The sequence below is a fragment of the Dermochelys coriacea genome, chromosome 10, assembly GCF_009764565.3.
Source record: "Dermochelys coriacea isolate rDerCor1 chromosome 10, rDerCor1.pri.v4, whole genome shotgun sequence".
Lineage (NCBI taxonomy): Eukaryota > Metazoa > Chordata > Testudines > Dermochelyidae > Dermochelys > Dermochelys coriacea.
This window is the reverse complement of record NC_050077.1, coordinates 82824387-82850385: the sequence shown is the minus strand read 5'-3', so window position 1 is coordinate 82850385 and position 25999 is coordinate 82824387. Positions and strand designations below refer to the sequence as shown.

Sequence of the window (25999 nt, the reverse complement as noted above, 5' to 3'; positions counted from 1 at the left end):
AATGAAAGGAATTTTGTAGGGGAAATATTCTGACCACTGTTAATGCTACATTCTTGTTATTTGCAAGATTACTTTCAGCCAGTAAGCTGAGTTTAGAATTGCTGGGTTGGGATGTAACAGGCATTTTATATAAATAAAATCCTCCAAAAAAAAAAAATCTCACACACATGCCTTTTGAATGTGGAACATATTACAGGGACACTAGTTTTTTTAAATTCATTTTGGCTGCTAGGAATTTGAATTGGCTGGCTAAAAAAACTTTTATATTATGCCAAACCATTCTGAGAAGGCTGTCTTCCTGAGGGTCAAGGATGTTAGCTCAAAATAAGAGGCAGGTCCTATGTAGGATATACATTGGGGTTACATGTCTCCCATGAGCTCTCTGTCTGGAATGACATTTTCTTCAGTGTCCAGATTCAGGCTTTAATAATTTTCTAATTAGATCAACCAGTAGTCTTCCCTGATCTTCGCGATTTTCTGCTCTGCTGGTTTTGCTATTAAACTCTTTGTACAGTTTTCTAATTTGAGTCTTTGCCATATCCATTTGCAGCCCTTTCAGACACAGCCAAATGTTTCATATTTTACAAACCTTATATTATGAACCTATGAGAGGACTAAAATTGTCTTAGTTATGCAAATATTTGTGGACTGCACTGTTTTCACCTATGCTTTACTGCAGTGGTTTTCAACCTTTCCAGACTACTGTACCTGCTTCCAGGAGTCATTTGTCTTGTGTACCCCAAGTTTTACCTCACTTAAAAAATTAATTGGTTACAAAAATCAGACAAAAAATCAAAAGTGTCACAGCACACTATTACTGAAAAATTGCTTACATTCTCATTTTGTCTGTATGACATTTTAGTTTGTACTGACTTCACTAGTGCTTTTTATGTAGCCTGTTGTAAAACCAGGCAAATGTCTAGATGAGTTGATGTACCCCTGGAAGACCTCTGTGTACCCCAAGGGATGGGTACATGTACCCCTGGCTGAGAACCACTGCTTTACTATATACTCTTTCTACAGAACACAACCCACAATTTATGGAAAAAAGGACAACCTCCCACCAAATCTAGATCTAAGTAAGTACTTGCATTAGTTGTATACAAGTCATTTACTCAGGAAGAGCAGTCTTGAATTGTACCAGCAATGAACATGCCAAGGAATTTGGAATGTGAGAGCACAGGGGAGTGGAAGAACAAAAAAAACCCCACTGTACAACCTCACACCCATCCAGTCCTTCCCCACAAAACACTGGGCTCAATAAACACCAGCTATGTTGATTCTCCAGTACACCTATTCAAAGGTAATATTCTAAAGGGCACTACAGGGAAATGCTTATTCTATTTTATCAGGTTGCTAATTATTAATATTTGCATTGTGGTAATGCCTAGCGGCCCCAGACAAGATTAGGGTCTCTTCCAGCAAGGGTCTGTACGGACAGACAGGCAGGCAGACAGAATCCCAGCCATGCAGAGCTTAATATCCAAGATTAATTGCTATCACCAAATACTCCCTCAGACAAAGTTTTATTAGTCTCATATCCTTGCAGCCTTAGCAATTACTTAATGCCCAGTGTCACTCCTTGGTCAACTGTTAGGAGATTAGCAAGTTTAAGTAGTTTGTTCTTAGGCAACCTAAAATAATGGCATTACAGACTGCACGGTCAAGCACACCCTACTACAGGACTGACATTCTAGTCTAATGTGTCACCCATCAGAAAGACAGAAGGATACTTTATTGGATACTACTCCATTATCTCTGCCATATGGGTCCTTCTACAGATGTAATTATGGTGTGTGTGGGAGGAGAGACTTATAGCTATTAGCCCAACACCTTATAATGCAGTAGCCTGGAAAGCTCTGCTCTTACTACTCACAAGCAGAAGGTAGTTTACCCACAGACATACAACTATGTCTTTTAGTAACCTGTACTGTTAACGTTTAGGATAGCCTATTTCTTGACTCAGGAAAAAGGTCTGAGTGACGGATTATATCTATGCGCTTCATAATGATGCGCTAAAGAAAAGAATAAAGACTTAAAAGTGAGCTGCCTCACTGGAGGAGCTACAATTATCTGCTTTAGATTTTTCAAATTATTACTAAGTGTTCCTATAACTAGGAAATAGTGATTACACCATAGTTAAAGGGGAGATATTTTCTAGGTGGAATCTAATGTGATTCTACTATTACTCAGTAGCGAAGATGGTTTGAGGAAATAGTGTAATAGACAGTGAGATTTTCACAGTCAGCACTGTTTCACAGCTGAATTATTTGCATCCTTTACAGAAGGGAAGTGCACTAGAGGGATCTGACACAGCTGTAATGTCATATGAGAAAACCTAGCTGCAATCACTGCTTATTTAGGATTGGTAGTGCAGTAAAAAGCCATCCTATACCCTGCATTACCTTCTATTAAATTATAACCAATAGCCAGACTCTCTCTAGTAATGGCTGGAATGCTCCCATCCACGAATGGCCCAATTCAAAGTATAAACACTGTAGAGACTGTTATAACCAGAAAGGTAAGGAGGACAGATCAGGGAGTAAATTCCTAAAGCTATTATGTTGCACTGAATTCTTAATAAGAAAAGGAGTACTTGTGGCACCTTAGAAACGAACAAATTTGAGCATAAGCTTTTGTGAGCTACAGCTCACTTCATCGGATGCATTCGGTGGAAAATACAGTGGGAGATTGAGTGACTTAAGATGAGCTATTACCAGCAGGAGGGGGGGGGGGGGAGAGAAGGAGGAAAACCTCTTGTGGTGATAATCAAGGTGGGCCATTTCCAGCAGTTAAGAATGTTTGATAGATTTCAGAGTAGCAGCTGTGTTAGTCTGTATTCGCAAAAAGAAAAGGAGTACTTGTGGCACCTTAGAGACTAAAATTCATTTGAGCATAAGCTTTCGTGAGCTACAGCTCACTTCATCGGATGTATCCGATGAAGTGAGCTGTAGCTCACGAAAGCTTATGCTCAAATAAATTTGTTAGTCTCTAAGGTGCCACAAGTACTCCTTTTCTTTTTAAGAATGTTTGAGGAACAGTGGGGGTTGGAGTGGGGGGAGAAATAACATGGGGAAATAGTTTTACTTTATGTAATGACTCATCCACTCCCAGTCTCTATTCAAGCCTAAATTAATTGTATCCAGTTTGCAAATTAATTCCAATTCAGCAGTCTCTTCTTGGAGTCTGTTTCTGAAGTTTTTTTTTTGTTGAAGAATAGCCACTCAGGTCTGTAATCAAGTGACCGGAGAGATTGAAGTGTTCTCCAACTGGTGTTTGAATGTTATAATTCTTGACGTCTGATTTGTGTTCATTTATTCTTTTACATAGAGACTGTCTAGTTTGACCAATGTACATGGCAGAGGGGCAATGCTGGCACATATCACATTGGTAGATGCGCAGGTGAATGAGCCTCTGATAGTGTGGCTGATGGTGTCCCCTGAATAGATGTGGAAAGAGTTGGCAATGGGCTTTGTTGCAAGGATAGGTTCCTGGGTTAGTGGTTCTGTTGTGTGGTTGCTGGTGAGTATTTGCTTCAGGTTGGGGGGCTGTCTGTAAGCAAGGACTGGCCTGTCTCCCAAGATCTGTGAGAGTGATGGGTCATCCTTCAGGATAGGTTGTAGATCCTTGATGCGTTGGAGAGGTTTTAGTTGGGGGCTGAAGGTGATGGCTAGTGGCGTTCTGTTATTTTCTTTGTTGGGCCTGTCCTGTAGTAGGTGACTTCTGGGTACTCTTCTGGCTCTGTCAATCTGTTTCTTCACTTCAGCAGGTGGGTATTGTAGTTGTAAATGCATGATAGAGATCTTGTAGGTGTTTCTCAGTCTGAGGGGTTGGAGCAAATGCAGTTGTATCGTAGAGCTTGGCTGTAGACACTGGATCGTGTGGTATGATCTGGATGAAAGCTAGAGGCATGTAGGTAGGAATAGCGGTCAGTAGGTTTCCAGTATAGGATGGTGTTTATGTGACCATCACTTATTAGCACCGTAGTGTCCAGGAAGTGGATCTCTTGTGTGGACTGGTCCAGGCTGAGGTTGATGGTGGGATGGAAATTGTTGAAATCATGGTGGAATTCCTCAAGGGCTTCTTTTCCATGGGTCCACATGATGAAGATGTCATCAATGTAGCGCAAGTAGAGTAGGGGCATTAGGGGACGAGAGCTGAGAAAGCATTGTTTTAAGTCAGCCATAAAAATGGTGGTATACTGTAGGGCCATGTGGGCACCCACAGCAGTGCCACTGATTTGAAGGTATACATTGTCCCCAAATGTGAAATAGTGATGGGTGAGGACAAAGTCCAGCCACCAGGTTAGCCGTGACATTATCAGGGATACTGTTCCTGACGGCTTGTAGCCCATCTTTGTGTGGAATGTTGGTGTAGAGGCTTCTACATCCATAGTGGCTAGGATGGTGTTTTCAGGAAGATCACTGATGGATTGTAGTTTCCTCAGGAAGTCAGTGGTGTCTCGAAGATAGCTTGGAGTGCTGGTAGCGTAGGGCCTGAGGAGGGAGTCTACATAGCCAGACAATCCTGCTGTCAGGGTGCCAATGCCTGAGATGATGGGGCGTCCAGGATTTCCAGGTTTATGGATCTTGGGTAGCAGATAGAATACCCCAGGTCGGGGTTCCAGGGGTGTGTCTGTGAGGATTTGTTCTTGTGCTTTTTCAGGGAGTTTCTTGAGCAAATGCTGTAGTTTCTTTTGGTAACCCTCAGTGTTTGTCAGCCTTTTTGATTATGATGTCAGAGTTGCTTCTGAGGCTGTGGATGGCATTGTGTACTGCACAGCTGAGGTTATGGGGCAAGTGATGCTGCTTTTCCACAATTTCAGCCCGTGCATGTCGGCGGAAGCACTTTATGTAGAAGTCCAGTCTGTTATTTCGACCTTCAGAAGTCCACCCAGAATCCTTTTTGTAGTGTTGGTAGGAAGGTCCCTGTGGGTTAATATGTTGGTTAGAGGTGTGTTGGAAATGCTCCTCAAGTTGGAGATGTCGAAAATAGGATTCTAGGTCACCACAGAACTGTATCATGTTTGTGGGGGTAGAGGGGCAAAAGGAGAGGCCCCGAGATAGCCCAGCAGAAGAATCTGTCCTAAGAGTATAGTTGGACAGATTAACAATATTGCTGGGTGGGTTAAGGGAACCATTGTTGTGGCCCCTTGTGGCATGTAGTAGTTTAGATAGTTTATTGTCCTTTTGCTTTTGTAGAGAAGCAAAGTGTGTGTTGTAGATGGCTTGTCTAGTTTTTGTAAAGTCCAGCCATGAGGAAGTTTGTGTGGAAGGTTGGTTCTTTATGAGAGTATCCAGTTTTGAGAGCTCATTCTTAATCTTTCCCTGTTTGCTGTAAAGGATGTTGATCAGGTGGTTCCGCAGTTTCTTTGAGAGCGTGTGGCACAAGGTGTCAGCATAGTCTGTGTGGTATGTAGATTGTAATGGATTTTTTACCTTCAGTCCTTTTGGTATGATGTCCATTTTATGCTCAAATAAATTTGTTGGTCTCTAAGGTGCCACAAGTACTCCTTTTCTTTTTTGCGAATACAGACTAACACGGCTGCTACTCTGAAACCTGAATTCTTAATACAACTGTTTCTTGCACAGACCTCATCCTACTGCAGTCAGCTCCAGATTGTGAAACTTTACAGGGGCAAGTGTTAATTACTCCATGATCTCAAATGTTGTTGCCACACAGAGCAGACAATAAAATAAAGCATGGCTGTAAAGTAGTCACTTCCATGAAAATGCAAAGTTCTCTTCTCCAGATCACCTTTAACAGGAGTAGTTCTGTCTTTAAAATGGGGATGGGGTCTTGATCCCTTATATATGTGACACCCCAACTCACTCAAAAAAAGGGGGAGGGAGTAGTAACTTACTTTCCTTCTCAGTATACTCAGACTAAACAGGTTTCAGAGTAGCAGCTGTGTTAGTCTGTATTCGCAAAAAGAAAAAGGAGTACTTGTGGCACCTTAGAGATTAACAAATTTATTTGAGCATAAGCTTTTGTGAGCTACAGCTCACTTCATGAATGCATGAGCTTATGCTCAAATAAATTTGTTAGTCTCTAAGGTGCCACAAGTATTCCTTTTCTTCAGACTAAACAACTTCCTTTGCAAAAAAAACCACACACTGAAAAGAAGGATAGCCTTAGTTTGTTTCCCAAACCCTTTTGAGGTCCCTCTCTCATTTCTCCCACCACTCTTTGTTTTTGCTTGTCTCTTCCCCCGATTTTTCCTGCAGGTTCTGTATTCCCCTCCTTTGTTTCAATCCTCCATTAGACACAATCCTCCTTATTTTCCACTTCAGTGGGGCCATATTAGTAAAGTGCTTTAAAATAGCAGACATGATCTTCTGCTAATGTGGAAAAAAATAAGTAAAATAGATCTTTTGCTGACCCTGCACATAACTGCCTTGATCAGGATCACATCTGTTTTACTCGGTTGATAGGGAAGCACTAAATAGAGAAGCAGCAGCACCAATACAATCCTCCTACAGGGGAATTTCCTAAGTGCAGAAAGTAGGAACCACATCCTCCATGCCCACACCAGATTTAGATCCTTCCGTGGGGAGTGTGGCGAACAGCTGTAGTAACCTGAGTCTCACACAATCAAACTAAAATGCGAGGTAAAACTGCCTCAATCTCTTTGGATCCTCAAAGACAACACACAAAGCCTAAACCACGGCTCTGTTCAAAACACTCTTTGGTACTCTCCCACTGCAAACAGGTCCTAAAATCTAGTTTACTCAGCTCTTGGAGAATCACCCCTGTGTAGGGGAATCCTTGGGCAGTATAGCCGTATGCCTCTCCACTCCTGGTCAGCAATGTAGGGGGCACTGCTTGTGCCTCACCATTTGCTCAGATGACATAATAGCACCTTGGGGTCTTAAGCCTGCTCCAGTTTAACCTCAGGAGATCTGAATCATAGAATCATAGAATCATAGAATATCAGGGTTGGAAGGGACCCCAGAAGGTCATCTAGTCCAACCCCCTGCTCAAAGCAGGACCAAGTCCCAGTTAAATCATCCCAGCTAGGGCTTTGTCAAGCCTGACCTTAAAAACCTCTAAGGAAGGAGATTCTACCACCTCCCTAGGTAACGCATTCCAGTGTTTCACCACCCTCTTAGTAAAAAAGTTTTTCCTAATATCCAATCTAAACCTCCCCCATTGCAACTTGAGACCATTACTCCTCGTTCTGTCATCTGCTACCATTGAGAACAGTCTAGAGCCATCCTCTTTGAAACCCCCTTTCAGGTAGTTGAAAGCAGCTATCAAATCCCCCCTCATTCTTCTCTTCTGCAGACTAAACAATCCCAGCTCCCTCAGCCTCTCCTCATAAGTCATGTGCTCTAGACCCCTAATCATTTTCGTTGCCCTTCGTTGTACTCTTTCCAATTTATCCACATCCTTCCTGTAGTGTGGGGCCCAAAACTGGACACAGTACTCCAGATGAGGCCTCACCAGTGTCGAATAGAGGGGAACGATCACGTCCCTCGATCTGCTCGCTATGCCCCTACTTATACAACCCAAAATGCCATTGGCCTTCTTGGCAACAAGGGCACACTGCTGACTCATATCCAGCTTCTCGTCCACTGTCACCCCTAGGTCCTTTTCCGCAGAACTGCTGCCGAGCCATTCGGTCCCTAGTCTGTAGCGGTGCATTGGATTCTTCCATCCTAAGTGCAGGACCCTGCATTTATCCTTATTGAACCTCATTAGATTTCTTTTGGCCCAATCCTCCAATTTGTCTAGGTCCTTCTGTATCCTATCCCTCCCCTCCAGCGTATCTACCACTCCTCCCAGTTTAGTATCATCCGCAAATTTGCTGAGAGTGCAATCCACACCATCCTCCAGATCATTTATGAAGATATTGAACAAAACGGGCCCCAGGACCGACCCCTGGGGCACTCCACTTGACACCGGCTGCCAACTAGACATGGAGCCATTGATCACTACCCGTTGAGCCCGACAATCTAGCCAGCTTTCTACCCACCTTATAGTGCATTCATCCAGCCCATACTTCCTTAACTTGCTGACAAGAATGCTGTGGGAGACCGTGTCAAAAGCTTTGCTAAAGTCAAGAAACAATACATCCACTGCTTTCCCTTCATCCACAGAACCAGTAATCTCATCATAAAAGGCGATTAGATTAGTCAGGCATGACCTTCCCTTGGTGAATCCATGCTGACTGTTCCTGATCACTTTCCTCTCCTCTAAGTGCTTCAGGATTGATTCTTTGAGGACCTGCTCCATGATTTTTCCAGGGACTGAGGTGAGGCTGACCGGCCTGTAGTTCCCAGGATCCTCCTTCTTCCCTTTTTTAAAGATGGGCACTACATTAGCCTTTTTCCAGTCATCCGGGACTTCCCCCGTTCGCCACGAGTTTTCAAAGATAATGGCCAAGGGCTCTGCAATCACAGCCGCCAATTCCTTCAGCACTCTCGGATGCAATTCGTCCGGCCCCATGGACTTGTGCACGTCCAGCTTTTCTAAATAGTCCCTAACCACCTCTATCTCTACAGAGGGCTGGCCATCTCTTCCCCATTTTGTGTTGCCCAGCACAGCAGTCTGGGAGCTGACCTTGTTAGTGAAAACAGAGGCAAAAAAAGCATGAGTACATTAGCTTTTTCCACATCCTCTGTCACTAGCTTGCCTCCCTCATTCAGTAAGGGGCCCACACTTTCCTTGGCTTTCTTCTTGTTGCCAACATACCTGAAGAAACCCTTCTTGTTACTCTTGACATCTCTTGCTAGCTGCAGCTCCAGGTGCGATTTGGCCCTCCTGATATCTTTCCTACATGCCCGAGCAATATTTTTATACTCTTCCCTGGTCATATGTCCAAGCTTCCACTTCTTGTAAGCTTCTTTTTTATGTTTAAGATCCGCTAGGATTTCACCATTAAGCCAAGCTGGTCGCCTGCCATATTTACTATTCTTTCTATCTGACTAGCTCACAGCCAATCTCAGACTAGAGAAGCACAAAGCAGGCTCAATGCACGCATTAGTATGTGTGTGCACACCTCTAATCCTCACATGAAGCTCAGGGTCTGGGCCATAGAGTTGCCTACAACTCCAGGATCCTGAAGCCATTTGGTGTTTTGAGAAAACCATGACAATGTTTATAAATCTAGAGACCAAAGATAGACAGACCACAGCAGAGTGGAGAGAAATCTGTTGTGATGATGCATCTTCTTCACAGGGGAAGACAAAACAGCCATTCTAAGCATGTTGCAAATTATTTTACACTATGTGCCAAGAAAAAGGAATGAGCTAAAGTTATGCAACAGCAGAAGTAATGGAAGGAACAAAGTGTGAAGGAAGGAAATCTTTCACTTTATTAGTCCAGTACTAGTGATTAATCCCAGAAAATAAAAATATTTTTGCTAAAGGGGTTACATGGACAGCTGCCGGCATCTCTCTCTCTCATATCTATCTAAATATATAGATAGAAGGTCTTTAGGATGCTCCTGTTATTTTCTCTTTCTATCCAGTAGCCTCTACGACTAAAAGCTCCAAATACTTAGGGGACTCAGGAAGATACAGATCTCATGTATACAAGACAGGGATAAGAATTATCAGACAAGGTTCACAATCTACCTTAATCCAGAAGCTCCCTCTAAAAATCTTTGGCTCAGCTTCTCAAAATAGATTTTAAGCGTTTATTGCTGAATTATACAAGGAAATATTTTAAAGCCCACTATAAAGAATTATATGCAGCATCCCCCAAAAAAGTGATACTAATTAAGCTTCAACCCGTATATGTCATATAGCCCACAAGGACAACCTGAGTCAGAGTTTTCTTTTTACTATCATTCAGGGAATATCTCCCCCCTCTGCTTTTCTGCATGGCATCAATCTTTGGTAAAAAGGCGGACAGAGAAACCTTGTTTGTCCATCAATATAAATTAACTAGAGTAAAGGAATAGCAGCAACCTTTTACTCAGTTTCATGAGAAAGAAATTGCAACAGAACAATCTTTGTACTGGCATGAGCAGTCTGATTTTTCTGGGTTTGCAACACTGTTTTTATTTCCCGCATGAGGCCTCTGACTGGATGAGCTCCAGCTTCAGTCTAAGGTGCAACTTCCAACAAGAGACTCACAATGGGATTTTTGTCTGAGGGACTGCAGGACTGGGCTTTGTGAGCTTGTGTTCAGTTGGGATCTGGGGTTTTAGTAGCTTTCTTCAGTCCTAGTAACAGTCTAGATAAACATTCCTCAGCTACACAGTCAACAAATACAGGTCTGCACAGCTCAGAGGATGCTCTAGTCTGAGTACAACAATGGAATCTTGAGACTATTTTGCCATTCAAGCAGCTGCTGTCAATAAAGTCTCTTAATTTACTCCCCTACGAAAAGGTTTCTGAATAGACTAAATCAGTTAAAATCATGAATATTTTGACAGAAACTTGCACCTAAGGCCCACCAGGATTTTGCTTGGGCTCATCACAACCCTAACATCTGGTGCTCAAAAAACCGCAGAACTCAGCTTTACCCAATTTTGAAGCTTCCAGTGCTTTTTAATAGGCTATATCATTCCACTACGTCATCCAAAGAGAAATAATTACTGTTTCTCTCTTTGTGCCTTTCCAAACAGCTAAAACCCCTGTAAACTGGAGACTGAACAGGAGTGAAGCACAGCAGCCTTCAGACAGACACTAAGTTTGATCCCATTCTCACTGAAGTTAGAGAGTTCTGACTTCATTGAAAACAGGATTAGGCCCTTGTCTGGGAGTTCTGTCCCCTTCCCAGAAGGTTCGTCCCTTACCCATCAGACATATTGGTTGCTTCCTTCACACAGCTACATATGACATAACTATCATCCAAGTTCCCACCTGATTCCAAGTCCTCAACATGAAAACTGTGGAAGATACCTCCTTGGATCCCACTGGTCCAAGGGAATGGAGAGATGTATGGAACACACCTGTGGAAGCTAAGCACAACCTACAAGAAAATAAAGCTTGCCCAGAGAGTTCTCCAGTTGTCTAAGGAAGATAAACAATCCTTACTGGGGATTCAATACTCAGAAGAATCAAAAGAACATTCTGCAAGGAACAGGTGGACAAAAGGACTGTGTTGCCTTTCTGGAGTCAAGAGACAAGACATCACTAAGATTGGAAAAGCTTTTGAAGTCAGTGGGCAAGGATCCACTGGTGATGGTTAACATCAGCACTAATACCATTGCATAATAGAGGACTTCAAGGAACTTGGAAGCATGCTGAAGACCGTTCAAATGAAAATGTCAGATCCTTCTCATCCCACGAGTGATGGAAGTAGACTCTGGAAGTGGTGAGGTAAGTGGAGGAGAGTTTTGGTTTTGTGGAATATTGGTTCACCTTCTATGGCTAGAGAAGGCTGTATAGTTGGGATGGCCTTCCACTTCTGTAGAGGGAGCAATCTCCCCAGGGACAGGCTGTCTAGCAGAGTCAGTATGTAGGGTATTCAACTAATAACAAAAAAGGGAGAGTAAGAACAGGGAAGGTATGCACACTTCTTTAGCACAAAATCAAGATATTGATAACATATGCTGAAGGTCTCATGCTGCCAGTCCTAAAACATCCTTGGAATTTCTAAACATTATACTGACAGTTCCTTAATCAAGAAGTATTGCATCTGATGCTGAGGAATCTATATGAGACTTCATTTTGATGGATAAACCGGAACTGATCACAGAACAAATGGTACTTAGGTACAAGTGGTCATGACTAGATCACATTTATAATGCACAAACAGCATAAAAGTCAAAACCATTAATTTTTATATGTATAATTTATATACGTGTATAATTAATGTCAATCAAAATGAGTTTATGGAAAATAGATCCTGTCAAATTAAGCCTGATTTTTTTTTTTGAGATTACAAGTTAATAGTGCTGATGTAATATACTTAGATTTCTACAAGGTGTTTGACTTCGTACCATATGACATTTTGACTAAAAACTAGACAGAAAATTAACATGGCATATATTAAATGGATTAAAAACTGGCTAATTGATAGGTCTCAAAACGTAATTGTAAATGAAGAATCATTGAATGGGAGCGTTTCTGGGATGGGGGGGTCCCACGGGGAACGTTCTTGGCCCTACGCTATTTAACATTTTTACTGAAAGAAAACAAAATAGTCACTTGATCAAGTCAGCAGATGACAGACTGGAGGAGTGGTGAATAATGAAAATGACAGGTCACTGATACAAAGCAACCTGTATTGCTTGGTAAAATGAGTGCAAGCAAATGATATGCATCTTAAATGGCTAAATATAAAATGTATTCATCTGGGAACAAAGAACGTAGGCCATATTTACAGGATACTAAACAGGAACCAGTGTCTATACAGCGTGGACTTTGGTGGAACTAAGGTTAATGGAGAAGAGCACGTTTGCTGCTGAAGACTGAAATGACAAGTGAACTTTTACCTAAGCATCTTTGTTTCCTGGTCCTCTCCATTCTATTCACCCCCAATTTATTACATGTGTTCTAAATCAAGAGTGAAATCCTGGCCACACTGAAGTCAATGGGAGTTTTGCAATCGACTTAGGTGGGGCCATGATTTCACCTCTAAGCATGCAAGCTCTTTTACTTTATGTCTATACAGCTCTTAGTATAATTGGCACTAATCCCTGAATGGGACCTGTAGGTGCTGCTGCAATAAAATAAATAAATTATCAATGTTGTGAGGAAAAAAAAGGAGCATTTTTTTTCACAGGAGGTATTGGCATCAAAACTGAACACAAAATAACCAGAATCATGTAGCTCTCTATAAAGGAAGTGTTTATGAAAAGCCCATTAGCCACAAGTAAGAAGCCGTGGAAAGGCATTTTCTCATCTTCAGTGATCTTCCAACAAAAGACTATAAATTTCAATCTTACATATAATTTCCTTCTGGTCACAGAAATGATCTGGCATATACAAATGTTCTTCAAATCACACATTTTAAGATAGATTCTAAACTGATGATTTCCCCTAGTTAGCACTAAGGTAATTCAAAACTTAGAAGAACTTTTAAGGGCCTATTCATTCACCATATGCACTTGTTACAATATCCTAAAACACCTGGTCAGGTATTATTTTCTACCAATCCCAGGTTATTTCTCCCGCAAAGTTAGTTTTACCATCACTGTTTTATGCATTAGTTCTTGCAGCTATTCTGAATACACTGATGGTATCAATTATTTGTTTTTATGGGTTACTTATTTCCCCAGTATGTGCTCAGTCAGGCTCCATTTTGTGGAAGAAGGAATTCTCATCATCCTAACAAACAGTATCATCTTTACTTGCTTTCTGTTTTTGTGAACGGCTATGAAAGGTCAATAGCAGCCTAGATCTTTTCATCAAATGCTCATAAACTCATTAAAAAGTAGCTTCCTACAGCTCTTGTAATTACAAGGAAATTTTTATGAAAGTACAATCTTATCCTTATGGCACACTCAAAATGGTGAGAAAAAAACCTGCTTCTTTCCTATTTTTCCCCCTCCACTTTTAAAAGAAATTAATTTAGCTTTATTGGGATACAGGAAAAATAGCTTTAGTAAACTTTATGTAATTTTTTTAGCCTTGTGAATTTGTCCAACTGTGATATGAAAGTTACTTTTATTAAACATTTCTCCTGAGCTACAAATGAAATTTTCATTTTTGCCAGAGAAAAGAGCAAGCTGACAGAGGCATGAAAAACGTGAGGTTAAATATAAACTCTACATGCTTATGAAATTTAACACATTGAAAATCAAATGTGCAACTATCGTATCAATGTGAACATTTTCTAAAAAGAGACTGGTTTTCACCAGAATAGACGAGACGCACACTCCAAGAATAGAAGCAGCCTTTTGCGGCTTCATATACCGCTACAAAAACTAACCCAAAGCTCAAGAGGCTCTGTGTAACCTCTTAGGGATCCAAGCATACCTTTCCCAATAGCACAAAACCCCATAAATATTTAACTGAACTGAAATAATTACTGAAGATCACTAACCAAATTGACTTTACAGTAAAAATTCAATTAAAAAAAAGTTTAAAGAGGCATTATTTACAACTGTTTCAGTATCATTTCTCCTCTACACAATTTGCATTTTAAGTAGTCATCCTGGCAATAGTCTCTTGGGAAAAATGAATCAATTAAAATTACATTTTTTTAGTCTGAAGTCTTTGATTTGGATTTATTAGAAACCCTGTTGCTGGTAAATCAAGAAAGAACACTTTTTGCATTAACAATTCCTAAAGCACTTGACTAGACACAAATTGCATTATTTTTATTGATTTTACATTAGGATAAAGATTTGCTTTTGCAGTAATTGTGTAGGTTTCGGGAATAATTAAAAGCACTCCCAATTTTAAACTGACAACAGAATGCTGACTTTTCCATGACTGGAAGCTTTGTTTTAATAAAAGGGTTACAATATTCACAGTACAGTGATTAAACATGCCTAGACTAGCAGGGTAGAGATTCCAGATCTTTCTACCAGGAGATATTCTGCAGAACTTTAAAAATAGTACATTAGTTTAAATGCCTTAGAGTTTGATTTTCTTCATCCAAAGAGAAAAGGAGGATGTGTGGCACCTTAGAGACTAACAAATTTATTTGAGCATAAGCTTTCGTAAAGAGACGCTTACCACAACAGATGAGTTTTTACCAAGAAACTACTGTAAGAGAAAATGCATTAACCTCAACTAAAATATATTCAGCATCAAGATTTTCACTGAGCTGAGGTAAAGACAAACCTTGCACTATACCATGTCAAAAAATTAAAAGAACAGCCCATTTTTTAAGGCAGCAAACATACAATGAAGACCAGATAGAGTTTGGAATCACAGAATATCAGGGTTGGAAGGGACCTCAGGAGGTCATCTAGTCCAATGGCCTGTTCAAAGCAGGACCAATTCCCAATTTTTGCCCCAGATCCCTAAATGGCCCCCTCAAGGACTGAACTCACAACCCTGGGTTTAGCAGGCCAATGCTCAAACTACTGAGCTATCCCTCCCCCCCAGAATATCAGGGATGGAAGGGACCACAGGAGGTCATCTAGTCCAACCCCCTGCATTATATATCTGTAAACTGTATTTACTCTGTCTCCCATTGGAATTGTTTAAGTTCTGGAAACATACAACACACATTCCAACCAAAGTTCAGTATTGGATACATACGTTGTGGTGAGGTTTTGTTTTCATTAAGTTATTCGCCAGGAAAATCAACTTTGCCCGGACCAATTAGGTTAGGGTTGAATACACATTTGTCAACAGCTTTATTTGTGCCTCATAATCTAGTTCAGAAATTAAGAAGTTTAGATTTAAATTTCTTGAAAATGAGATCAACTCTGATTTATACATTTGGGGAGGGGTGTGTGTGTGTCAAAGGGCATATAAGACATTACTGACAACATGAAAATAATTGCATTCTAGCTACCTGCCTAAGGTGTTTATCAGCAACTGTGGTCACTACTATCTGTGATATATTTTAATGGCCTGGGAAATGGACAGTCCAAAAGGTACTTATGATACCCGTTTCTGAAGGAGTCTTTTAGCCACATGGGGAAGATGGATTACATAGCTACAATGTCAGGTTTCAGAGTAGCAGCCATGTTAGTCTGTATTCACAAAAAGAAAAGGAAGTACTCAGTTTCTTTTTGCGAATACAGACTAACACGGCTGCTACTCTGAAACCTGTCATTATGCAAGGCACTGAATTGAGCCATATGGAGTGGAAATCTATAGTGCCACAAGTACTCCTTTTCTTATAGCTACAATGTGTGTCTTCTAGCCCGTATGTGACAGAGTGGATGAAGTACATTGGTTTCTCTGGAGATGGTAGAATATCCTCAGTTCTGTACAATTTCTGAACTGCCTATACAGAATATATTAGATGTTTACTGTGAACCAGAGGATGGTGTAAACAGGATGATTCTCATGTCTGTAAGCACAATACAGGGAGGTATACTGGGTTGTCACTACAGGTAAATTAGATGAGGTACAGTCATTATGGTTGTTGATAGAGTTGCTTTACAAAAAAAAGTGCTTCAGAAGACTCTAGAGCTCTGTGGAGGCATCCTTATTGTAGTAGAAATCCAAATTTCAACCCCAAAACAAAAAACAGGTAGGTGGGCAATAACAGGTGGATCAGAGTTAACGTTATTTGCAAAAAGTTAACTACAAAGGTAAAGATTTTTGTTTTTAGTATTACGAATATCATAACTGCCTTGTTTGAGAAATCTTACAAAATCACAGCCCAAGAGCTGCAGGCTGCAGCTGGATTACCCATGGGCGGGAGGGGCTGAGCACCCACCAGCAGCCCCCCTATCAGCGCCTCTTCCTCCCCTCAGCGCTTCCCATCCACTGGCAACCCCACCAATCAGCGCCTCCCCCTCTCTCCCAGCACCTCCTGCCCACCACGGATTAGCTTCTCCGTGGCATGGAGGAAGCGCTGGGAGGAGGGGGGAGGAGTGAGAGCAGGGCATGCTCAGCGGAGGGGGTGAAACTGGGCACGAAGGGGCAGGATGGGGGAAGGTGTGGAGTGGGGGTGAGGCCTTGGACAGAGCCGGGCGCTCTTCCCTCGGCACATTAGAAAGTTAGCACCTATGGCTGCAGGCCATTACAATGACTGTCTCTATGTCTATCTTACTTCCAAGCATACATGGCAAAGAGTAGGCCCTCTGTCAGGTTAATAAGATTTCATTCAGGCAAAGGCTGAAATTTGGGCATCTTTTACAGTTTAATTGAATTAAAAAAAAACTGATCACTTAAATCTCAGTTTCCGTGGTAAGTGAAGTGTACTTTTTGTATCAATATTTACAGATTTGCAAGCTTCTAACAGATCATAAATACACTGGAAACAAATTCATAATGATTGCTTTATAGATAAATTTACATCCATCCTACAATAGCATCATTAATCTAATGAGAGTATATAAAGAAAAATGTGTTGAAACTGACAAGGATACTATACCTACACATTAATCTTGACCATACAACATTACTTCAGGCAAAAGAGCTATTAAGCTCAAGACTGTTAAACCACTCTACAAATGGAACCTATTGATCCACGATAAAATTAGTTTATTGGCAAAACAGTTTACAGCATTCTGTGAAATTTTATAACAGTTTATTTAGCATGTTCTATGCCCACTACCATTTTCAGGAACTTCAGGTTCAAGACTAAAGAGTTACTTTTAAAAAATTGGTTTCAGAGTAGCAGCCATGTTAGTCTATATTCACAAAAAGAAAAGGAGTACTTGTGGCACCTTAGAGCAGCGTCACATATGTACATGCAGTCACATGGCCCAATACTGTAAGAGTCTGTACAGTGAAGGCTGGGTAAGCGATCATCCCATTTACCAGGGAATAGATTGCAAGGAAAGTATCCTGAGGTAGATATGCCTAAACTACTTCCAAATCTATTCTAGCTGCTATGATTTCTAACATTTGCACTGGATGTTCAGGGATGATTTCTCTTGGTTGATCACGAGAGATCACTGCGACTGGGTGAAAAGGGCTAATGCAGCGTCTCGATCTGTCATGGTTTCTTTTCAAGATCTTTGCCTGGTCAGCCAATTCTCTAGGTAATAGACATCAAAAACCACCCTTTCTCCTTAGGTGCACTAATGTCCAAATTAAAAAAAAAAAAAGGGTAAACTAAACAGACCAAAAAGAGTGAATAATTGCTTCACAAAATAGTTAAGGACAAATGCTGAAGTGGGTTGGGCAGTGAGGGTTCCAGCCTGCTGCCATGGATGCTAAAAGGAAACTAAGCCAGAGTCAGGGCCACTCCACCCTTTATGCCTCACACGGGAGCACAGGGTACATGCGTGGCCCCACTGGACACAGCTATTCAAAACATTCCAATTTCATGTGCACAAGGGATATATGCACCCACAGTGGGAAAATCACACTGATGCATATTCAAAGAAGAAATACATCTTGCACTTGGAGCAGAAGATGAGGAGGTTTGTGACAGTCCTTAGTTCCCTACTAGTTTATTCACTAGTTGAAACCAAGGCCAATATTTTGTATATCCCATCTCAGCACACTCTAGCACTTGGCCCTGGGACCAGCAGGCAAACCCTCCCAAGTCAATGGGAGGGCTGGCATCAGGGGCTGAAAGGATCCCCAAGCTTGTTGGGAGTGGAGACAGAGCGCAGCAGTAGAGACCATCAAGCACTTGGGCTGGATGTAAATCATTTATAAGAATACAAAAGTATGAAGTAGGCAGACTCTGCTGCTGTCACTGCTGCTAACCCATTTATTCAGAATGGTTTAAAAAGCACCTATCCCACCACCTCTTCAACAAGATCTAGGCATTTCCTGAAACCTCTTAATAGAAACTGGCTTCTCCCTGTGTCAGTGAGAGCATAAGAGCAGCAATCACTTGAATGTGCAGTATCATATTGGTAAGTGAGGTGAGGGGCTTAATTTCCGGTAACAGCCTCCATTTCTGTGGGCATGATTATTGCAAGCATAGTAGTGCCCACAAATATAGGTGCTAGGTACAGGTCCAGCTGATAATCAGGACCAGTAACCACTACTATCAGGATGGGTAGGCCAAGTGTCTTCGTTAGCATAAAAGTTTATATATAAAAACCAAGCAGCAGAGCTGCAGACAGATTAATCTGATCTGAAAGAATTTCAATTTTAGCTGAAGTTAGCAAATTATAAGAAATGTGTTTTAAAGGTTCAGCACCCATTTAACATTGTTAGACAAGTCAAGTATTTGTCTATACCAAAAAAAAAAAAAAAAAATGCAATTAGCAAATCTGCCAGACAGGATGCTGATACCATATTCATCTTCTAAGGAAGATGTCAGGGGCTGCATCTTCCTATTTACACTAACATTTAACTTTACAGATTTTCATTTATAGAAGGGGAAAACCAATTATAAAGAAGCACAACATCTTCAGACACCTCTAAGCAATTAAGTCTCCTCTCCATGTGACATATTGTACTAGTCTTGGTACATTTTATTCATCAAAATAATCGCATCCCAAACCAAAAGCTATCCATATGATTAGGCAGTGTGAAGATATTTAAAGTGCAACAAATAAATTGCATCAAATACTTTCTCACAGTACTTGTGTACAGTTATTCTCTTGACTAATTGAAGGATGTATTTGGCCAAAAAATATGGATCAACTTTGTTTTCCTAACAAGAACATAAGGTTTCAAAAATACATGTCTGACTTAAATTTAGGTATTTTTCATCTCTAAGTAACCAGACTAGCCTTCCTGTGCAAGAAATACATACAATGCTGTATGTGACTTCATGGGGCTCTTTGGCAGGAAAGAAAAACCAAATAAAAAGATTTTTTTTTTTTAAAAGGAAATTCAAGCAACAAGATTAAGCAAAAAGAAAAGGAGTACCTGTGGCACCTTAGAGACTAACAAATTTATTAGAGCAGAAGCTTTCGTGAGCTAGTCTCTAAGGTGCCACAAGTACTCCTTTTCTTTTTGCGAATACAGACTAACACAGCTGCTACTCTGAAAGATCTAAGCAGTTATTACTGACTCCACTATTAGTTACTAAGCTTATCCAAAAATTCAGTTTAGTCTAATTTGTTTTTCAGCACTAGCTTGATCTGCAAAAGCAAGTGATAAGGATTTCACATTTTAATTAAAGCAACTCATTTAAGAAATATATTCAACAAGAAAAATACATCAGAATCTAAATGCTTGTTTAGTAAGAAATGCTAGATTTTGTTTTGAATTGAGTCAATTTTTTAAAAAAATCTCTAGCCTTCCATCTCATGAAGACAACTCCTTCCTGATAACAGATCAGGGAAGGGAATACATTCTGGATGTATTCACACAAGACTGCTTCCAAGATTACGTTCCCAAGATGATTGTTACGTATCTTGAGATAAGACAGACTTAAACCCATTGTGCTCCAAAGGCCTAGATGTAGATGTAAACAAAATCCACTCAGACATTATTAGTTCATTAAAACTAAGCACTAATTTTATGTGAAAGACTGAAAGGATAAGACAACGCAGATTACAAAAAAAAAAAATCTCTTGAAATATTTGTGTACTGCTGGGCACAACATTAGTTTTAAAATCTCAGACAAACCTCTAGAAGCAGGGAAGGGACATATCTAATACGTCACTCTGAACTTAACAAATAAGCAAAAAAAGGAGGAAAAAATATTGCTCTAGGGCTGAGCTGCAGCTTGAAAGGAATCTTCATCCACAGGCTGCTTCAGAGGCAGACCTGATCCCATAATGTCACATGAAAGCATGCAGTGGGAACCAGATTGCTCCACTATAAATTTCCACTGAATCTTGCCTCCTTCCTCAGCTGGAGTATATTTAGAAACTGTACACCCTTCCAGACAATAGTTTTCTTACAAGGTGTAACAGAATATTAACTCATGGGATAAATGGTGACAGAATCAGTAGCAATAAAATATAGCTGCTGCAGCAATGTTAATTCTGACTTTGTGCTGTATCTCAAGCTGACCATTGCAACAGTATTTTGAGTTGAATATAGATCTAATGCTTTTAAAGCAGCAGGATAATTTTTTGCATTTTTGTTTGGTTCTTTATAAAGAAGAAACTAGAGGATTTTTCCCATGCGTCTTTTTATATTAAAAATATCAGGTCTTGTCAACAGTGCCTTCCAGAAACAACAGGGTATATACAATTACAGCAGATTACTAGCACCACAAGAAATTTTTGGATGCTATTAAAAACTAACATGCTAGGTACTTCATGTAAGATACAGAAGAGACTGCCCTTGCCTGAAAGGATCTAAGCTACAAGATAAGTGCACAAGAGGAGAGACTTTTAGTCAGTGTTTAAAATTGTCCACTTTTGTTGATACCTGAGTCACAATCTCCTGATGAACACATAGGAGAAAAACTCTTTGTTAAAGATTCATATATGCATTCCATCAACTGATATCAGAAAAAGCTCCCGTTCCAGTTCCTGAGTTAAAACTGAGAAAATAAGTCTTGATACAGCCAAGAACATATACACATTACTAACCAAAAATAGGAAGTAATTTTTCCTTCTTTAGATCTCCACTACATTATTTTATCTCAGGTGTTCTTTTGTTTTGTTTCATAAGATATTCATAAGACTCCCCATTGAAAATGCTGTTAGTAGAGCCTACAGCTGAAGGTAAGAGGGGACAGAAACTGCTGTGTTATTCTGCCCTCATTTGACTTGTGTTTTTACTCATTGATTTGGACATCTCTAATACTTCCCCAGAAACTCTGCAGAACTGAGGACAGTAGAAAGATTTATTGAAAGATTTGCAATTGGTAGCAAGTATTGTCTTATTGTAGCTCCAGCTTTAACGATACATTTAACATGCCTCCGTTTGTTTTTGACATTAGAAGAGCAAAAATGCTTGAAATAAACAAGGCAATGTCTGTGCTTTAGCCATTTTCAGAAACTTGAACTGCTGCGCAGACTGACCTTTATTTGGTATATATTTCCACATAATTATCAGCCGGGAAGCTGAAATAGCAGTTACTGCTTTTACCGCCTTCTCAGGCTATGTTCTACACTTATGGCAGCATGTACAATACATACATTGCACATCACCCAGCACAAGTATAAATAGTGTAGACAGCGAGGCATGACTCAGCTGAGTCAAGACAGGATAGAACCTTAGGGTAAGTACCCTACATGCTCAAGCAATGTCTCCCACATTTACTCCCACATGGTATTTTTAGCAGTGTTGTGTGGTACCAGAGCCTTGCCCCACTGCCTCCGCCTGGCATAGGCTTTGCTTTCACGGCCACATTGCAGGGTGGATGCAGTGTGCTTTTCATTGTGGCATGTACCTACACATACCCTACACCCTGCTGCCAGTGTATACAAGGCCAAATAGAGAGGTGCACTTCTTTACACAAAAGAGCTGAAAGAATTTGAAGACCAAATTTTCTAACTTGTGCATAAAAAAAAAGTAGGTGGAGAGTGTAGATAACCCCACACATCTGATGGCAGGCATACAAATTTTGTAACCACATATCAGGGCATGTGCATGCACACCTGCAATGTGTTCAAACACCCCAACCTGAGCATGCACCATAGGTAACACACCAGAAAGACACTACAAATTCATGCACCTTTTGCACATGTGGCCCCTACTGTCTTATCAGGGATTTTAAAGAAGAAATGTTAACGTTTACTAGATAAAACTATTGCTCCACAAACCAACTTTATTACAAAAGTAGTACTGACCTCTTTCTTGGATCTAAATGTTTGTTTATTTTATTTTTTACCTTCTATCTTTAACATTCGAAAACCTGCAAATATCCTTTGACTGCTGTAAAAGCCCAAGGAAAGTTTACATATTACTCCTTTTTGTTTGAATTCCAGATATCCTACTAGTGCCTGTGTTGTTGTAGGTTTAAATCCGAACAATACTGTTCTTCTGTCACAAATATTTGAATTTATTAGGCCCAGATTTTTTTGACATATATGTGCGAGTATAAAACATTTAGTTACTTGAAGTAAAGTAGGTATATATTAGCCATACCACAACCTTTAAAATTGCTTTTGTGCTGTCTACTTTGAGAACATCTCACTAGCACATTAAAGTAGTGAAACAGGGTGCTGTGGCACTTTCACTGTAATTGCAAGAATGCATACTTGGACACTGCCCCTGGAATTCAGCCAGGCTCATCTCCACAAGTAAACAGTTGAACAATATACAAAATAAAATGAATTTGTTTTTGTGGAAATTTCCAAAGGGACGTTGCTCCTTCTGAGTACACCCTGTTGTAGTCCCCCTCAGTTAAAGCAACTTTGATTGGTTTATTCAAGACTGCTCATGGACACAACTATAACATAATGGGGGGGAAGGGGGAAGAAAAGGCCACTTGGGATGTCCCAGCAAATTCCTAACTTACAAGGTGAAGGAAGCCAGTCAGATTCCATGAAGGATAAGAAAGGAAGATACTAGCAGTCACCAGTGGTTTGTGGGAGGAAATCTCAGCTCAAAAATGTGGTAGCTTGGAGACAAGCGAGTTTGAACCTCAGTATCTGAGACAGTCTGTCTCAAATGAGAACCAGGCCACATGGGAACCAAATACTGCATTTCCTGAATTGTTCTCATCCTGACCAGCTGAGCTATAGTGGACTTCACATAATCAAGAGTTGGCAACAGGGCTGCACAAAGGGCCCAACATTATGCCATTCACAAAAGAGTGGTGATGCGCCTTTCGCTATCTAAAGCGGGCAAGATTTTCCTGAAAACTTAAGTTTCACAGATTGCTGGTTAAAGCGAGACTTGGTAGCTGTAACGAAGTGGATTTTTTCCCTTGTTATGTTGCATGTGAGCCTATGTGAGTCTTACTGTTTTGCATGAATATTGTGTGTGCCTCAGTTTCCCCATGTATTGCCCCAATGCCTAGGTGGTGGGAATAAGGGTGTGTGACTTTTGCCGAGACCCTTGGGGCCAGGTGAGGAGGCTTCAGCTGCCTGCATGTAAGTGATAGCCAATGCCCTTCATAACCCGAGACCCAGGAGGGGGATGTGACCAGGTGACACTTTGCCCAGAAAGCGAGACAAAGACCAGGAGGAGCAGCAACAGGCATGTCAGGGGTCAGGCTGCTGGAAGCTGGGCAGTCTCTGGTTTGGGACTCAGAGGGGGGAATCCAGGGCATCAGCTCGAGATCACCCTCAAAATGGACCTTGCTGAAAGTCACTGATTTCTGTGCTACCAAGCTCTGTTCATGCTGTGTTCCTGATGACTAATAAACCATTCTGTTTTACAATGCTGGCTGAGAGTCATGGGTGACTGTGGAGTTCGGGAGCAGGGCCCTCAGGCTTCCCCAGGGGTCCCATCCGGGTGGACCCGCCAAGGGGAAGTGTACGGTGTGAACAGAGATGCTGAATGCTCCGAAGTCAGACCAGGAAGGCCATAGCTGAAGAGGCTTTTTGCCCTGGACAGCGTGCCCTGAGGGGAGTCATACCACCCCAGAGTCCTGATTGGTTTCATACAGAGCAGTTCCAGAGCATTGGATCTGTGACTCCATCACAGGAAGTAAAGGGGCAAAAATAGAAAGAAACCCACAATTCTAAAGACTATTGGATGTTGTCTAATGGCTACGCATTTGCAACATGAGTATCCAACACACACTTCAGGCACCTACTTTGATTTTGTGTGATACATACAAGTTCAGATATGTACAATTGGGGGGGGCTGGGTAAAAATGCTTAGATTTTGGTCTGGTTAACACCAACTGCTATCAGGCATCATTAAGTAGAACAGGAGAAGAGCCCAAAATGTTTATGGAAGTGATTTTAAATTCACAGCTAGCTCTGAAAGTTCCCATAGAGGCTATCAAAAGGGCAGAGGGCTCATTCTTTACACATATTGAGGAACATGAATTGCCCTCAAGCAAATTTGGGTAGGAGGTGATAAGGGCATTCCACTAGGAGTGGACTGGAGACCTCAGAAAACAATAGAAGGACCAACCCACAGAACCTGAGATGTGATCTGGTCCAACTAAGAACCTCTGCTCCAGCCTGCTTGAAGCGACACAGTTGAATGACTGTTCACACTACAGTCAGCTTTCCCGAGCTGTGCGCTATGCTGTAGGTATTACTGCCATACTCCAATTTCTAGCCATGTTAGCAATATAAAGAGAATAAGGCTTTCAGAAAAAAATAAAGCTACTTTAAAGCATTTGCTTGTACACACACAAATTACATTTTAAGATATCTCTATGCTGCATGCTCTAATAGATCAGTGCATACCATATAGTCGTGCTTTAAAACTATTACATAGGACCAGATGGAACAACATGAGTCCACCATGTCATGGAGTGGAAGGGCCCCAATTCCATCATGTATATTTGTAAACTTTTTTTTTTTTAAATGTTGTACAAGACAAGGGCAGACTTACTCCCCTGCAAAGGACAGCATCCCCTTTTTAACCCCCTTTGACTGACTCTTCTGGGCAGTTGTTCAAATAATTTTACCACCACTTTAATGCCAGAGAGCAATTTAATTTCTTATTAATGCTACTGGACTCCTCAACTGGAAGTCCATTACACTTACTCCCTATTTATGTCCAGTCTCCTTAGAGTCCGATATATATTGTAATGAATCCAAAACCTCCCATCGGGGTTAGGGCTCTGTACTAAAAGCATTGTGGTCCCTTATCCCAAAGAGCTTAAGTTTGGTCTCCTAGTTCTGAGCTGCTCAACGGTCTTAAATATGGGATAACACCAAGTGCAAAGGTATACTGATGTGTTTTGGTCATAAAATATACTTTTCAGTTCAAGTCAGCAAGCCATTCTTCACTGTTGCTGCACAACTGACAGAATTTATCAATAAACCTAGATCTTTTCCCTTTATCATATTAACTGATTCAGTGTCATTTGAAGTGTAATACTGCAATATAGCAGACTCAAAAAACTGAATAATTCATGAAGAGAAAAAAGATCTTTACACAAAACTAAAGACATTTTACAAACCATTCATTCCCTCCCCCCCCAGTTTTATTTTTTTTACTGAACTTGGGGGAAATTAGCATCTCTGACATAGTTATAGCAACAGCAAAATCATTAGGAGCTCCTTCATACTACTGTTCTACACCATCCCTCTCTTCAGAAACATGCTTAAGACAGGAGTTTGAATTTCTCCAGGATTCAATCTAAAATGCTTCTAAATATGGATAATGCCTAGACTACATTAACACATTAAAGCTTTGTAGATTGCAATCAGTGCTTCCACAGCTTAATTTCATCTATCCCTCACAATTCAGATCCAAAAGCACTTTCATCCTAAAAAAAAAATCATTCCAATTTAAATATAAAACTCATGATGCCTGCATAAGCAGATTGCAAAGCATGTTTAAGAGGATATATATTTAAAACCCGACAGCAAAATTTTATTTCCTCCCTAAATAGTCAAATTCTATTGTTTTCAAGTTAATAAAAAAAAAAGCATATTCTACAATCAGTTAAGTATGGTAAGGTTTGGGGAGTATGATTACATTGACAAATCAAACTAATTTTTCTGAAAGTCAGAGGCTGTCTTTGTAGAGAATACACTAAAGCGATGGGATGTTATACGTTTGAA

The 25999-nt window shown here is 40.6% G+C and overlaps 1 protein-coding gene across 11 annotated transcripts in view; it reads right to left on the bottom strand.

Annotated features, from left to right (window-relative positions):
• Positions 1-25999, bottom strand: part of GLCE (glucuronic acid epimerase) — a 110499-nt gene that overhangs the window by 41892 nt on the left and 42608 nt on the right. For 3 of the 11 annotated variants that reach the window (XM_043494200.1, XM_043494198.1, XM_043494201.1), the window contains one exon: positions 19815-19850. The exons of 7 other annotated variants lie outside the window; for them this stretch is intronic. Coding sequence is in view for 1 of the 4 variants with exons in the window: in XM_043494192.1 (XP_043350127.1) it covers positions 15471-15499 (29 nt within the window). In the remaining 3 variants the exon portion in view is untranslated. Of the gene's footprint in view, positions 1-15470; positions 15527-15716; positions 16115-19814; positions 19851-25999 lie in introns of those variants that run through there. One more of the 11 variants, XM_043494192.1, reaches the window with a different exon arrangement.